The 15757-nt window shown below is 43.9% G+C and overlaps 2 protein-coding genes across 4 annotated transcripts in view; both read left to right on the forward strand.

Moving 5' to 3' along the window:
• The window catches only part of FAM83D (family with sequence similarity 83 member D), a 20598-nt gene extending 18263 nt beyond the window's left edge, over positions 1-2335 (forward strand). Inside the window, exon 4 of the mRNA XM_046678129.1 lies at positions 869-2335. Coding sequence (XP_046534085.1) covers positions 869-1847 — 979 coding nt within the window. The 3' untranslated portion in view covers positions 1848-2335. The remainder of the gene's footprint in view (positions 1-868) is intronic.
• A 6652-nt stretch (positions 2336-8987) lies between these two features.
• The window catches only part of DHX35 (DEAH-box helicase 35), a 67552-nt gene continuing 60782 nt past the window's right edge, over positions 8988-15757 (forward strand). For all 3 annotated transcript variants that reach the window (XR_006891230.1, XM_046679786.1, XM_046679787.1), the window contains exons 1-2: positions 8988-9064; positions 14912-15045. Coding sequence is in view for 2 of the 3 variants with exons in the window: in XM_046679786.1 (XP_046535742.1) it covers positions 9025-9064; positions 14912-15045 (174 nt within the window). In the remaining variant the exon portion in view is untranslated. The remainder of the gene's footprint in view (positions 9065-14911; positions 15046-15757) is intronic.

Here is a 15757-nt window from a genome sequence, read left to right on the forward strand (position 1 = left end):
TAGAGGCCATACACATATCAGAACACCGTCTCCCAGTTCTGCTTTTCCCTGGTTGATCTTTGTTCTCAGTCAGGCTCTCCATTTGAAGACAAAGACCCAGGCTTACTTCTGTGGCCTTTAGTAGCTATCTTCCAAGGAGATAGATTTTCTTTCTCCTAGCACTGATATCAGTTCTTGAAAAATCACTTAGTCCCAGCTGGGTCACTTCCCCACCCTGGATAGGTCCTTGCATCTGAGGGGATAGGATACTCTGGCCAGCCTGGGTCATACGCCCACCCCTATTGTGATTGGAAAGGGCACATAAATGAAAATCTTCTTGGCTGAGTTAGTCATGGTTCTGTCACCGGTGGAGGGAAAAGGGATGCTGGACAGGCAGAGGCATGTGGTCACTAATCAGCTCATCATTAAAATAACAATACCATCTCCCTTTGTGAAAATGGCAGCTCTGGAGGCCGGAGCAGGGAGCACTGCACTGGCAATTCTTAAGGCCAGGGGCCTAATCTAGGGTCTCCCACTGTCCTCCCGTGGTGACATATATTAGCCTGTTTTCTCACTTCTAAAATGAGGGCACTGGCCTGAATATTTTAGAAGCCCTTTCTAATTTTTAAAAACTCTGAGACTGAGGATGCACAGGTTTTAGTGTGTTGGTTAAACAGTGGGCCTTTTTACTTTTTTATGTTACTTTATGATTATGTATACGTATGTTATCTACCTGTGTTAAGGCTGGTTGAATTCACACTAGATGCTGTCACCAAAGTTGTGACTCTTACGTAGCAGGATATCTGGGCTTTATTTCTCAGATCGACAATAAGTAAACTAAGGTTGCGCATCTTTACCAGCTTCTGTTTGTTTGTTTTTAATCCTTCAGTTTTACATGGACAGATGGCAAATTAAATAGCAGTAACTTGGTCATTCTGTCTGGCCAAGTGGTTGAACACTTCGATCTGGAATTCCGAATCTTATATGCACAGTCCAAGCCCATCAGCTCCAAGCTCCTCTCCCACTTCCGGATCAGTGGCAAGTTTGACCATCTAGTTGACCGGAAACCACTGTCCAAGGAGCTCACGTTGGGCAACCTGCTGCGGCTGCGGCTGGCCAGGCTCTCAAGCACCCCCAAGAAGGCCGAGCTGGAGTATGAGGTGCCTGCCGAGGGCAGGGCAGAGGCCAGGCGCCACGACTCCGAGTCCTCCACCGTCAGTGAGGAAGACTGCTTCAACAGCCATAAGGATGAAGCAGAGAGGGGACAGGTGACCGATGCTGCCACTCAGACAGAGCTAGGAGAGGGGATGCCAGCAGTGAGCCTGAGCGATGCAGGAACACAAACCAGCACCGCCACAGCCTGTGCTGGGACCCAAACCACAGTCACCACCAGGGTAGCGAGCTCCCAAACCATGGTTCAGTCCACGTCGACCACCACCCAGACTGATGTGGACGAGTATGTTCTCTTTTCTCAGGGCACCCAGTCTAAAGAGGAGTCACCGGTGTCAAAGATGTCTGTGTCGAGATCTTCCAGTTTGAAGTCGTCCTCCTCTCTGTCTTCCCAAGGCTCTGTGGCAAGCTCCATCGGCTCCCAGACTTCCGTCAGAGCCCCTGACTTCGTCCCTGCCAAGTACTGGGGCGCCCCTCACCTGGATCTGTGCTTAAGAGACTCATTTAGAAACTTGAATCAAGAGCGGCAGTTTCACTTTGCTGGTATCAGGTCCCGGCTCAACCACATGCTGGCCATGCTCTCGAGGAGAACATTCCTTACTGAAAACTACCTCAGTTTCAATCCTGGAACTTTTGCCAGAGCATCAGTTAATTTGCTGGCTGTTAGAGATATGCCACTTTATCCCTCCTATCAGTGACTGCTCAGCGTTGAGAGCCGCCTGGGTTCATCCGGGCTTGCAGTCGACAAGGTCCGAGCGTCCTGCTTTACGCATGTCTCCTGTCCCTGACTGCCTTTCTCCCACCTGACTTAGTCACCTGATTTCCTTTGGCTTCTATAACCTGCACCTCATTTTATATGCTTTTATTTTATTTTTGTCATGTATAAACCATGTATTGGTTTTACGGTTTAAACACTAAGGGTACAGTTTCTTTGCACAATTTTAATATTGATATCTTTTAAGGAGAAGGTTTAGGGGTTCTCAGGTTAATTCAGGTAAGAGAGAAAATATGTTTTGCATTTTTCTAGATTTGTGTGCTCTTCTGTTTTAGAGGTTTGAATCACTAATTTTTTTGATCAAAATCCTGCTTAGAAAAAACTGTTTCTTAATTGTCTGTCTCTTCTTTAGGATATCTGTGTTGTTAGCATTAAATAAATATAAACAACTTTTGTTTGGTGATTGCTCAAGTACTTTTTTGTTTTTTTGCTCCCTGGCATTTTTCTCTTTAACTCTAGGAGTGTGTCACCCAGTAGCTATTTATGCAGGGTTTTTTTTTATAGTGTTGCAGTGGGGAAGAAGGAAATGATCCAAACTGTAAAAGAGAAAATATCCAGATAAAAGTTAGACGACGTAGAGCAAGTGTCAGGGTCCTGCCTTCCTCAGCAATGTGAATATTGATGTGACTATCTCTGTGTTCGAATGAGGAGACTTGCCAGAAGTCACAGATCTTTTCATGTGCTCTGGCTTGTCTTTTTTCAAAGAAAATGCTTGAGCTGTTTAGACAAGGACTTTGGTTCTCTGCTTCTCTGCCAAAGAAGGCCTTAGTGTGCATTCCTGAATTCATCCCTGATGTTAAGCCGTGGCCCCATGGGCCTAATTTCATCAGATGGGTGTATTGACAATGATTTAGCAATCTAACATCCTGTATTAGGGGCAAAAGAGGACACTGACAATTATCCCAGATTCCTGGTCCAGTAGAAGGCAATGCAACTGGTTTCTACACCCTGCTAATCAGGATTGGTATGGTTGTGGAATCCTGTTTTTGTCTAGTCTCGTATGTGTGGACAGACAAAAGGAAGAGAGTTAAATGATAGTTTCCTCCTCTGATTTGGCCAGAGCAAAAGAGATCTGTAACAGGGGAGGGTGTTGTCTGCCACGTAGACACACGCTGATGCACCCGGATCATGAACACACCTGCAGGTTTTCACGCGTGCACCAGGATTCCCTTATGGTCACCAGGTTATTTGCTGGGTTAGTGCCATCATCTGGGCTGGGAAGCAGACTAGAGAACTGGTTCATGTCCGGTTGTAAACAACTCTGGCCTAAGCCTTGAATAAACATACTGTTATTTGAAACCATTTAAGGTTTAGATAATTTCTTATGTGCCAACTTTGATCCTCACAACAATGTTAGTGGTTAGACAGCTGTTATTTTTACCAATTTTCAGGTAAAGAAACTGAAGCTCAGATTAAGTAGCATATTCAAGGTCACATGGCTGGTAAATACAGGTTTTCAGTTTCTAAGGTTAGCACTTTATTATATGATTCTTTCTCTACAGGGAGTATGGAGGCATTAGAACGCATACCTTGAGAAATGGTAGTTAATGCAATGATGAATTGAAAACAAAAATATAACCTCCTTACCAAACCTAGGTATGTTTGAAATGTCAACTCCATGTGTTCTGTGTAACTACTAATAGGCTTCATCAAAAGGGCTCTGTGTTCAGTTTGGGAAATGATGGATCAAATAAATTTAAACAGGATTCTTTACTGAAGGACTACTCAGACTTTTAAATGAGGTAATGATCACTCGCTGAGTGACTTTCTCAGAGGTACGTAGCCTATCACAAACTTTCCTGACCACAGAGTCCTCTTTTTGTGGAGTAGGACTCAAAACCATTATTCTTTGAAAGTTTTGCCAATGATTAGAAATAAAAACAAGAGGTATATGGAATCCTAAGAAAATGGCCCAGCCTCTCAGAGTAAGCAAAGCTTTTCTGGCGTTCAAGTGTGGAAATTTTATCATTCTAGGGTTTTATATCATTATAGTTTCTCCAGGTGAGACCTGAGAACCATCTGCACCAGTCAGATGGGGTCCTTGTTTAAAATGTTGATTATTGGCCCTACTCCCAGGGGAGGGGAGGATGAAAATGGCAGACTATTTGGTTCAAAAATATTTGTTACCCCTCCCTGGGAGAGAATTATATTTCCTTATCTGTCTAATATCAGAACTTGGCTGTTACAGACTTGGCTGTAAATATTTCAATATATATCTCTAAAAGATAAAAAAACCCCTCACTTTTAAAAAACATAACCATAATACCATGATCACGCTTAAACAGCTTTGAGAAAAATTTCTCCATATCATCAAATAGTCAGTGTTCAAATTCAGTTGTCTCATTGTTTTCTCCCTGATGATTTGTTTGGATTAGAGATCCATACAGTTTCAAGGTCAACCCAGTTAGACTGCAGAGTCAACATCCTCTTGAAAAAGTAGGCAGCTGGGTTGGGGAGTATCTATCTTTTACTTACGGGACTTAAAGTGACTAACAAGAAAACCTAAGGTACAAGATCATGTAACTGAAGGGTTACATGAAAGAAACCCAAAGGTCGGGGACACAAAATGGAGTCAGGAGCAAGGCTACAAATGCATGCTATGATGACCAGCACACTTAGTTTGGGTAGGCCACACATTTAGCTTTAAGCTTCTCAGTAGCCAAGGCAGAAAGAGGAACCCGGTCAGACCCACCACTCAGAATGTCCTTAAGATTAAAGTGAATCCAGGTACAGGAAGAGCACTTCCTGATACTAAGATCAGGTAAGAATTTCTCACAAGGACCCTCTCATAAAAATGATACTATGAGGGCTGGCCCGGTGGCAGAGCAGTTAAGTTTGCACATTCCGCTTCGGTGGCCTGGGGTTCACTGGTTCGGATCCCGGGTGTGGACATGGCACTGCTTGGCAAGCCAGCTGTGGCAGGCGTCCCACATATAAAGTAGAGGAAGATAGGCATGGATGTTAGCTCAGGGCCAGTCTTCCTCAGCAAAAAGAGGAGAATTGGTAGCAGATGTTAGCTCAGGGCTAATCTTCCTCAAAAAAAAAAAAAGATACTGTGAAGCATTCTGACAGTAATAGCCTGCTAATAAATAGAATGACAGATACTCTGGGGCTTGCCCAGACACTGAACTCCACAAGGGCGTTTGTCTAAAGCTAACAATGAGCTGAAATGTATTCGGATGTATTCTATGAGCGTGGAATATGTACCTTACGTTGAATACGTTCAGATGAGCATTGTTACGCTAGGTTTACTGGTGCCACACACCTAGAAATAGCCCCAGTGTGCCTGGCAGATTTCCAGCTTATGCCTGTGAACCCCCTTTCAATCTCAGAAGTGTTCTAGATTGAACAATAAAGCATACAGTCATCCTATCTAGAAAGAACCTGGCAGACCTAAGGAGGCCCCCCTGCCAACTCGTCCAACTCCATAGATATGCGATGTTCCTCAGGCCGACATGATAGAGACTCCGTAACAGTCTCTTTCCTCGTACATCTCTCCACACCGCTATACCCAAATCCTTGGAGCTAAGTAAACACTTTTGCTTATGCTAATACGTGTGTGAACTCAATCATTTGTGGGCAAGTCAACAAACCAGACAGGTTTACATATATTACAAGTTGCAGAGGGCTGTGCTTTAGACTCAGTGGAAAATCCAAGTATAGTGCAATTCAGCAAAAGCAATTCTGCAGAGGACTACCTCTTTCCAGGCTGGGGGATGGCTCCTTCATGGAGGAGACCCAAGGACAGTTAGGAGTTTTCCTAGGAAGCCAAGAGTTCTAGCACCTGAATATATGGATGGTGTGATGGACATCTGTTACTTCTGCTTCATTCATTCGACCTCTGATTATCTCACTCTCAGATTTCCCTCTGAGGAACCATTCTGTTCCCAACTCTCAGCCCGTGTTGTTCTGGTGAAGCTGACCACACCTGACTTGGGATCGAGTGTATGACCTAGGTTGAAGCCAGTCAGTACATCATATTCCTGGGCCCTGGTGATTTATTCAGAGATGGATACATGGCTGATCAGATACTTCTGCCAGGGGTTTTTGGAAAGAAGCTTGATGCTGAGAGGATGTGGTGGCTGAGCTGACATGGCCATCTAGTTACCACGTGACACCCAGGTCAGTAGAAGGCAGAATGATATGATCAGAAAGGAGCCCTGATTATGTTGTATATGACCCGAGGCAGCTGTGCCTCAAGTGATAACTGCTCTTGGACTTTTTGGATTACATGGGCCATTTTTGCTTAAGAGAGAATGGATGGGATTTTTGATCGCTTGTTACATAAAAGCCTTAACTGGTACAAAGATGAAAACCCCTAAATCCCATGCCTCCTAAACATGGCCAAGATGGTTAGACGGGAAATACTTCAAAGCAGAAAGTACCAGTTAACCGCCATAGGCACAGAAAAAGTTCCACAGTGTACCCATGAAACATGATTTTGAGGAATATTTTCTTTCTGGAAAACTTATTATCATTTGGAAGTTGCAAGATGTACCCCTATGTAACAAAATGATCAAACTTTCATGGAATTGTTGGCAATGAACCAAATAAAATCTGGATGCCATCTCAAGAAATAATGGCTTTTGGAGTAGTTATTTTAGGATATTCTTTCTGAAAATAGTTAATTGAGAAGGATTAGACAGTCTCTTGAGACCATTCCTAGTTTATGGCAATAAAACCACATCAACAAAAGCTAGGTTATTACCTAGGTGTTTTTTCTAATGGAAGTCTGAAAGCAAAACAACCCATTAGGGACAGGTGGGCTTTGAGCACTTTCTGAGACAGATGAACTACGTCTCATCTAGGAGAGCTAAGCTTTAGTGGTTTTAATGGCCCATCTGGTCGAAAAACCACTGGCCTGGGAATTAGAAAGCCTGAGTTCTAGTTTCAGTTCTGATACTAAATTAGCTCATTGATCCTGAGTCCTTTTAACCTCCTGGGCCTCAATTTTTTCTTCTATAAAACAAAGAATTTAGGCTAGATGTTGACCAAAGTCTCCTCCAGATTTCAGATTGTGATGCGGTAATTTGCGCATGGCCAATCTACTGTCTCTTTGTAAAAAGGAAGACTTCTTCATAGGGTAATTTATAAAATACAGAAATAATAAAAAGTGGCGTTTATTTCATTTTCCCTTGTATTCACGTATAAACCCTGTTTTCTATACTTGAGCCCTTAGTGAAAATATAGACAAAAATAAAACAAGGAAAGGTCAATGTCATGAAGAACTAAACTAAGTATAAAGCACTGGGTTCACAAATGCATTACTCAATAGGCACTTTGTTATTGGGTATGAATATGTGATATGGTCCTTGTCCTCAAGAAGCTTCCAGTGTAATAGTGGTGGCAGATTAACTATAGTTCAACCAAATAAATGTTATCACAAAAGTGAGCACACATATTCTAAGTCTACAGAGGGAGAATGGTAAAGTTGGGTAGTGAATTTAGAGAAGTCTTGGAGCTTTATAAGGATATTTTAAAGGATGGATGGAGAATTCTAGGCAGAGATTATCCTGTATTGAGTGCTATTTTCATTACTGTGGAAATAAGTCAAAGGGGATATTTGAAAATGAACGTATGCATGTAAATTGTGCTTTCCCCCACTGGTAGAGTTGCTCTGAGTTAACAGGAGCTAACATCGATTGAATGCCTACTGTCTGACACTGTGTTAGGTACTTATGTTATCTCATTTAATACCACCTGTTTAAATCTCATTTAACAACTAAGATTAGATGACAGCTAGGACCTAGGAAATGGCAAAATTAGGATTCCAAGTCATGTCCACTTGTCTCCAAAGCCTTTGATCTATGACTATGCCATTTCTCTCAAAGAACGCAGAGTTTTCTTTACAACTCTGAAAATGCATAGATTCTGAAGCCTCTTACTTCCTTCCAATTAGTTGCCTATCCATAAACTATTTCCTTTACTTGCGTTTATTAGGTCTCATTTGGATTAGTGGAATCTTTTTGGGGGGAGCAAGCCGGCGGGCAGAGAAAAGAATTGTCTTTATTCTCTCTGAATATTTATGTAGGTTAACATTGGTTTATAACAGTATATAAATTCCAGTGTACATCATTATATTTCGACTTCCGCGTAGACTGTATCGCGTTCAACACCAAGTCTAGTCGCCATAGTGGAATCTTTCTTAATCCTGTTGATGGAAAGAATCATCTGTGGAATTTAAAATGCAGGCTCCCAGACCATGCCCCTGGAGATTCTAAAGATTGGATCAGGGCCTAGCATCTGTGTTTTTAGCAAGCATTTGAATCATGAGCAGTCAAACTGGAGGACACTGGGTTAGTGCCCTAGCTTAACCGATCAACCCATTTCTAAGTCTTATTCCAACCCATTTTCCCCCTCCGTTTCTCAGCATTACTCTCAAGGCCTCTGAAGGCTTCCATACCGTTTCCCATTGTTTTATTTACTGAAAATAATAAACACTACTATTTATGGAACATTTGGTTATTTACTATTCACCCTCGCCCCCGCCTTGGGCAGAAGCTCCATGAACGAAGGGGCTGAAACTGCAGGGCCTGGGCGCACAATAGGGGCCCAATAAATATTTACTGAACCAAACACCCACGAGTTAGTTACTATTATTATCCTTCAATTTGAAAATATGGACACTAAATGAGAAACAGTAAAGTTGGGATAGCTTGTAACAAATTCCGGATGCACTGCCTCTGTGCGAATCGCGCGCCGCCACCGGCGGCGGGAGGACTCTAGTGCCGGAGATCCTTTCCGAAAGCCCGCCCTTCCGGAGGTGTCCGGCCGCCAGCCAGGCCACGACACGCTCCTAAGAAGCCCACTCGGAACCCTGATCCACCACGCTGAGGACCGCACAGAAGCGCACCCAAGAAGCGCGCCCCTTCCTCCAATATGGCGGGGTGGGTCACGTGGGCTCGGGGGCGGGGCCAGAACGCTCAGCGGAGATGAGACGTAGGTCACGTGGCTCCGAGGGGGCGTGGCCATGTGGGCGTGGCCGTAACTCCGTCGGAACCGCCCGGGTCGGGGCTCCTCGCGGGCCACGCCCCCTGGCCCCTCCGGAGGCTGGCGCGCAACGGAGGGGTGGGGCCTTCCTCGTGACCTTTCACCTCAGCATGGCTGCGCCCGTAGGACCAGTGAAATTCTGGCGACCCGGTAAGGCCCTTGGCGGAGCGCTGGGCAGATGCAGCGGCCTGATTTTGGTCTTGGCCCCGCGGCCGGTGCCCTGGGGCCTGCGGACTTGCTCGCAGGCCTGACCTCGGCGGGCTGGCCACCGACCCCTCGGGGCTAGTGGACTCTGCGGCTCAGGCGCCCATGGTGGTCGGGGGGGCGTTGGGGGTGCACCCCCAGCCTGGGCAGAAATTCGCTGTGACCTTGTTCGAGTCTCTCAGCCTCCCCGGGCCTCGTTTTCCTCACTCCTGATGCCTGTCTTGCCCAACCTACGAGATGGGGAAACGCGGAAGCGCCACTCGTGTCCTTTTAGCGCCCTGGGGTTACGCTGGGGCGGGACAGGCGGTGCTGCTCGGGGCTTAGGAGCTCAAGCTATGCAGTCAAACCGCCTGGCTTGGAATCTAAGGCTCTGCCGTTTAGTAGCAGGGTTTCTTGGGGCAAGTCACGTAACTCTTTTGAGCCTTAGTCTCCTCACCTGTGAAATGGGCAGAATAATGACATCTCTCCTGTCGGCTTGAATAACGGGCACGACGCGCTGCCTGACGTGGAGTAAGGGCTCATAAAAAAGGAAAACGTCTTATTTTGTTTTAGAGTAATTCTCGTCCACCCCGAGTGTCTACCAGAAAATGAACACCCACCTTCATGTTGGCCGCCACCCACTTCTCCTCTTGCAGGCTAACGCGAATCTCAGCCAAAAAATGCTTTGCTTATTTTGTTTTAATTTATTCATTAATCAGGATTTTATTGACTGTGTACGTGCCTGACCCCCGTAGATGCATTTCTTCCTCCCCTTCGTTTGGTGTCTTGTGAAAAACAAAAGTTTCTTAATAGTTACCAGCTTGTGTTTTCCACCACTTGCACCTCTGCAGGTCTGGATGTGCAAAGTATATTGCAGCAAAAATGAAGTGAGACGGAAAAGGTAATATAAGGAAAACTTTTAAAGGATATTTTAGAGTGGTTCCCTGAAATTCTGACCATGCATATAAAGGATGTAGGAGACAAACTGAAGCGAGGGATGTGTTAATCTTTTAAAAAAATTTGTAGTTTGTCACTTAACGACAATTTTATGATTCAGCGTTTCAAGCCAACAGTCAATTATCCATCTTCAGTTTTATTTGCAGCCAAAACTAAGATCCCATTAGGAAATGAGATACCCTCTATTTTTACTTATGCAAGCCTTTAATAACTTGTGAAAGAGTTTAGTATAATAAAGGTCTGAATGAATTGTTGAAAATCAGACCAGGATACTATTTTAGTTAAAGAACATGGGATTACTCTTGAGTTCTAGTCCATTATTTAGTTCATTCACTGAGGGTATGCTTACTGAACACGTAACCTTGTGGTCAGGAGGCAAATATAGGTGAGTAGGGCTCTGCTCTTCTCTCGAGATTTATTCTCTCTCTCTTTCAGTTATAATATGAAGTTGGGATATCCTTTAGAAGAGATTTTAAAATGAGGCAGAAAAAGGTGGGGGTCAGGAAGTTGGGCTCTAAAATCAGACTGTAGAGCCCATCTTTGACTGCCGTTTACCAGCTTGTTGACGTGGCAAAGTCACTTCAGTGCTCCCAGTCTCAGTTACCTCATCTGTAAATTGGGCATAACACCTACCCAAAGGATTGTTTTGAGGATTAAATGAGAATACATGTAAAATTCTTAGCACTAGATAATAGTAGCTATTATAATTGTATGGAAGTATAGAAGAGAGGGAAAGTTAGAATGTGTGGGCAAGAAGTACTCATAAAGAGTGATATTTTTGAGGGGAACGTTGAAGCACAAATAAGGTTTTGTTCTCTGGAGAGGTGGGAGAAGGGAGCTCTGGACAAAGGATGGAGCACGAACAAAGGCCAAGTGGGATGCGCCTCTAGAATGTCCACAAAACCAAAATAATTGAGTAGCCTAAGGGCATTAAGTGGCTTGGGGTGTGGCAGGAGGTGAAGCTGGAAAGGTAGGTAGGGGCTTCGTTGTGAGAGGTCTCCATTGCTAGTTAAAGAATTTGGACTTCACTGTTTTTAAGCAGGGGATGACACGGTCAGGGGTATTTTAGAATGAGAACTCTGGCAGTGGTGTGCAGAATGGTTGGGCGAGGAAATTAGAGTCAGGGAAACCCTTAAGAGAAGGTACCACTAAAATCAAGGAGGGATATTCAAAGCCCCAGTTCTGGCCTGGGAGCAGAGAGGAGGGGCCTTATTGGAGAGACGTTTTAGAGGCAGATGTAGGAGAAGGGAAGGTCGGTAATGACTCCGATTTCTGGGTTGGGTGGCTTTCTAGGTAAGAGGTTCTCAAATTTTGCTGTATAGTTGAGTCACTTGGGAAGCTTTTAAAAAGCCTGCTGTTCAGGGGCTGGCCCGGTGGCACAGTGGTAAGTGCGCACGTTCCACTTTGGCGGCCTGCGGTTCGCTGGTTTGGATCCTGGGTGCGGACATGGCGCCGCTTGGCATGCCATACTGTGGTAGGCGTCCCACATATAAAGTAGAGGAAATGGGCACGAATGTGAGCTCAGGGCCAGTCTTCCACAGCAAAAAGAGGAGGATTGGCAGCAGATGTTAGCTCAGGGCTAATCTTCCTCAAAAGAAAAAAAAAAAGCCTGCTGTTCAGTCATATCCCATGGCAATCAATCAGAAGTCTAGAGGGCTAGGAACCAGGCATCAGTATTTTTTAAAGATCCCTAGGTGATTCCAGCGTGCATCAAAGTTTGGGAACCTCTGGTCCGGGTAAACTGTTATCATTAACTGAGATTGGAATGGATTTGGGACACACTCGCAGGGCCCTTACTTTGTGCTAGTCACTTTTACCTACATCATCTTATTAAATGAATCACAATATCTCTGTGATGGAAGTATTATTCTCATTTTACAGATGAGGAAACTGAAGTTCAGGGATGTGGGAAATACGTAGTGAATGTCAGGGAAGTGGTTGAACCTGGAAATAAGGCTAGATGTTGGAATCACAAACATATCCTTAGGCTGGGAGTCACAAGCTCAGGTAGCTACAGGGGCCTTTCAGACCATCTAAATAAGCGAAGCTGCTGGGTGAAAGTAATAGAGGTGAGGACTATGGCAAACTAGAGTGTGCATACACTGATAGGTATGTAGTGTAGATTTACACTGGGGCTTGCATATGCTATCTAAAGCAGGAAGCTCTACTCGGTTCCACCTAATTCTTGTTATTTGGGCTGAGTTACCAATTTTTTTTTTTTAAAGGCTAATACCGAGATTTGAATGGGAATTTTTACATGTCTTAAATGAACTATTTCAAACATTTTAATGATGGCATGTTTCAGGACCTGGAGTAACTAATTTATGATCTTTACCAGTTTTTGATCTCTGCCTTAAGAACTTTGTGTGAGCTGCCTGAAGTTTTTGTAGAAAAACATTTGACTTAATTTTAGGCATAAGTGGATCAGAAGGGCTGGGCCGTTTCCCTTCATTCGTTCAAGAAACATTTAATGATTGCTTACCATCTGCCTGGCAAATGATTTATAGCACCAGCTTTGAATATTTTTTGATCTGATCTCAGAAGGAAATGTATTGTCTTGTAATTCAGTGCACATGCACACACACACACGCACAACTGGAAAAAGTTGTACAAAAACAATATTGTTTTCTGGGATGCACTCTGATATTTTCTAGTTCTAGTTCATTATTAAAAAATACTGATTATGACCTACTACATTAATTTCCTAACTCATTAATGGGTCACCACTCAAACTGAAAAACTGCGTTAGAGGGAATGCTGGATTGTGGGGTGCTATCAGCCTTGTTTTACAGATGGAGAAATGAAGGCATTTGTGGTTTACAAGAATTACAAACTTGTTACTCCCTTAAGCATAGAGAATGCTCCCATGGGAAAAACAACCACAGGCAGCCAGAATGGGCCGTGAGATGGATACGGGAGGAAGCAGTCCTGGTTTGGCTGAATGAAGTCTTTTGTAAGGAGGAGATATGCTGCTTATTGATTGATAGCAGGTGTGCTTGTAAAAGATCTTAGGATATACTGAGGTGGACTTGGCTGACAAGGAGGGGTGGGGTAGTGAAGAAGTCTCCTGGGAGGATTAAAGCCTGGTGGGGGAGGAAGTAAGAGACCTTGCAGGAGCAGTGTGAGAATATTCTAGACATGCCGTCAGGGTTTAAGACGTGTTTTGCAAAAGAGGGAATTGAGGACAAAAGCAGAGCTGCTGAGGATAATGTATTCTTTGCAATGGTTTTCTTGGGTAAAGACTATAAGAAGTTATTAAGATGTAGTGGTAATTGATGAGGATCAAGGTTGCCCCAGGGAGAGAAGCCCAAGGCGTCCTGGCCTACATAACAAACTGTATCATCCTCTAGGAAGCATAGGACGTCCTGACCTGATCCGACCTGATTCGTATCCAAAGTTAGACGACCGCCCCGATAACCAGGCCCCACCTGCACTGATACCATTTTAAAGACTTTTTTTACATGATTTTTCCTTTGTCTTGTAAAGAAAGAACTCACATACCTGTGCCTTATAAATTTAGTCCTTCCCTCAACCCATTGCAGCTCTTCACTGCCCATGGGTCCGGTCCCCATGCTATTCCCTGCTATTCTCTGAATAAAAGAGCACTACTGCCAGACCTTGAGAGTCCAAGAAATCTTTCTTTCAACTCCTTGGCTCACTGAGCCCACATCAGTAATAAGGGAAGAAAGGAAAGGAAACCCACTTCTTTGAGCACAGGCTTTGTTCCAGGTGCTGTTCTGTCTTTTATCTTGTTGAAAGGAAGGTCAACATTTTGGCAAAAACAGTACAGCACTGCCACACTTACCTGATTTTTGGCAATCTTGGACTTCTGGAACACAGCTTTGCTCCTAGAAGTAAGTAGAAAAGGGATCAGAGATCTGTGGCAATGATTCTAAACTTAGCTCTAGGGGGTCTGTGGACCTCAGTATTTTGTATTTTGATAAATTACATTCTGGTGTGTTTTTCAGGAGAGGGAGTTTGTAGCCTTTATTAGATGGTTGAAGGGATCTGGGAACCCCCAAAAGATGTAAAAATAAATCACTGGGCTAAATATTTTTGTCACAAAGGTCCTGTGACACCCTCCAAAAGGACAACACATACCGGGGACTCCTGGTCCCCCTTACCGGGGCTTTGCTTTTCTCCACAGCACTTATTGCCACTTCCTGCACTAAGTTACGTTCTGTTGGGAGGAAGAATAAAATAAGGAAGTAAGCCGCACGAGGGTGGGGCCAGCATCTGTGGTGTTCACTGCCATGTCTCTTGCACTTCCATCCTTGTTGGGTGAGTGAGTGAATGATTGGTGGAGGAATTGTGAGCCTGAGCTCTGGCACCATTAGCAGCCTTGATTCCAGCTCCTGCAGAGAAGCCAACCTACGGGTTTGAAAGGAACTTATCAAGAGGTACGGAGATGAGAGCAGGAGAAAGTCCAGGCAGTCCCCGGTTCCTGTCGTCCTCGAACCCTGCTGCCATCCTACAGTAACAGGACTCAGCCTTTGCTTCAGCTAATTCCCATTGGATTCTGTCACTTTTATTAAGAGTTCCGTAATAATGCTGACTCGGAGGCCAGAACTAAAAACATCGTCCTCTGTAATACACAGTTGTGTGTGGCCAATTTGGAGTCCAGTGGGACTGCCATCGCCTTTGTTCTTGACACTGCAGTGAAGCGTTTAGGGAAAAGTTTTGTATCCTCCTAAGTATTTTTCTAGGTGCTTTCCTGAAGTTAAAGTTACTATCTCTTAGTAGTTTGAGTTAAGGTGCATTCCTTCTGTTGTATATCTTTATCTTTGAATTTGTAGCTGTTGCACATTTTTCTGTTCATTGTTCATCAGAGAATCTTAAAAAAAATTTCTATTCCAGGTACAGAGGGACCAGGTGTGAGCATCTCTGAAGAGAGACAGAGTCTAGCGGAAAACTCTGCGACAACCATTGTTTACAATCCTTACGCTGCCCTTTCTATAGAGCAGCAGAGGCAGAAGCTGCCAGTGTTCAAGGTACGTTGAATAGGCGCGTTCACTCGTCGGCCTGAAGCTTTACACTTGGCTCTGAAGTGAATAGTGTCCTCTTACTCTTAATGATTCTTTAGAACACGGTGAGCTCAGAGATACCCTTTTCTGAAGGGATTAACTTTTTCAAGTATGTGTGTGTTAGTTAACTTTATAAATCTAGAAAGTCTAAGTTTTTTTTCAGTTAGATCTTACGTATTGAAAAACTGGAAGAAATGGAATGACATTCTTTTTTCCCCTTTTTGCTTTCAATTAAGGACAAGTTCAGACATACAGAAAAGTAGAATAAATAGCACATTGAACTATGCATCCAGCTTCAGCAAATTACCAACATCTGGCCAATTTTAGCTTTCTTTTTAAAGGCATATTTCTTTAAACAAGATGAATTGGGAATCCAAGGTTGTTTCTGTCGAAGAGGTTAACTCCCACTGGAACATTGACAGGGTTTTGGTGTGGTTATTATGTACCAGGTATACATGCAGACACTTGATTTTATTAGGCTCGTGAAATACTCATCTCACAAGAGACCAGAGCATAAACTAGAATTCAGAATATACGTCTGTTTACAGTACAGACGGACACAGTCCATGGACATTTTCCCTGTTGCCGAGTCCACCTGGGAAGCCAAATTGTAATCAGGAAGTGGGCTCCGAGCCAAAAGTGATTTAGATATAGTTGGAGGATATTTGTTTCCTAGAGC

The sequence above is a fragment of the Equus quagga genome, chromosome 12, assembly GCF_021613505.1.
Source record: "Equus quagga isolate Etosha38 chromosome 12, UCLA_HA_Equagga_1.0, whole genome shotgun sequence".
In the NCBI taxonomy this organism is placed as follows: Eukaryota; Metazoa; Chordata; class Mammalia; order Perissodactyla; family Equidae; genus Equus; species Equus quagga.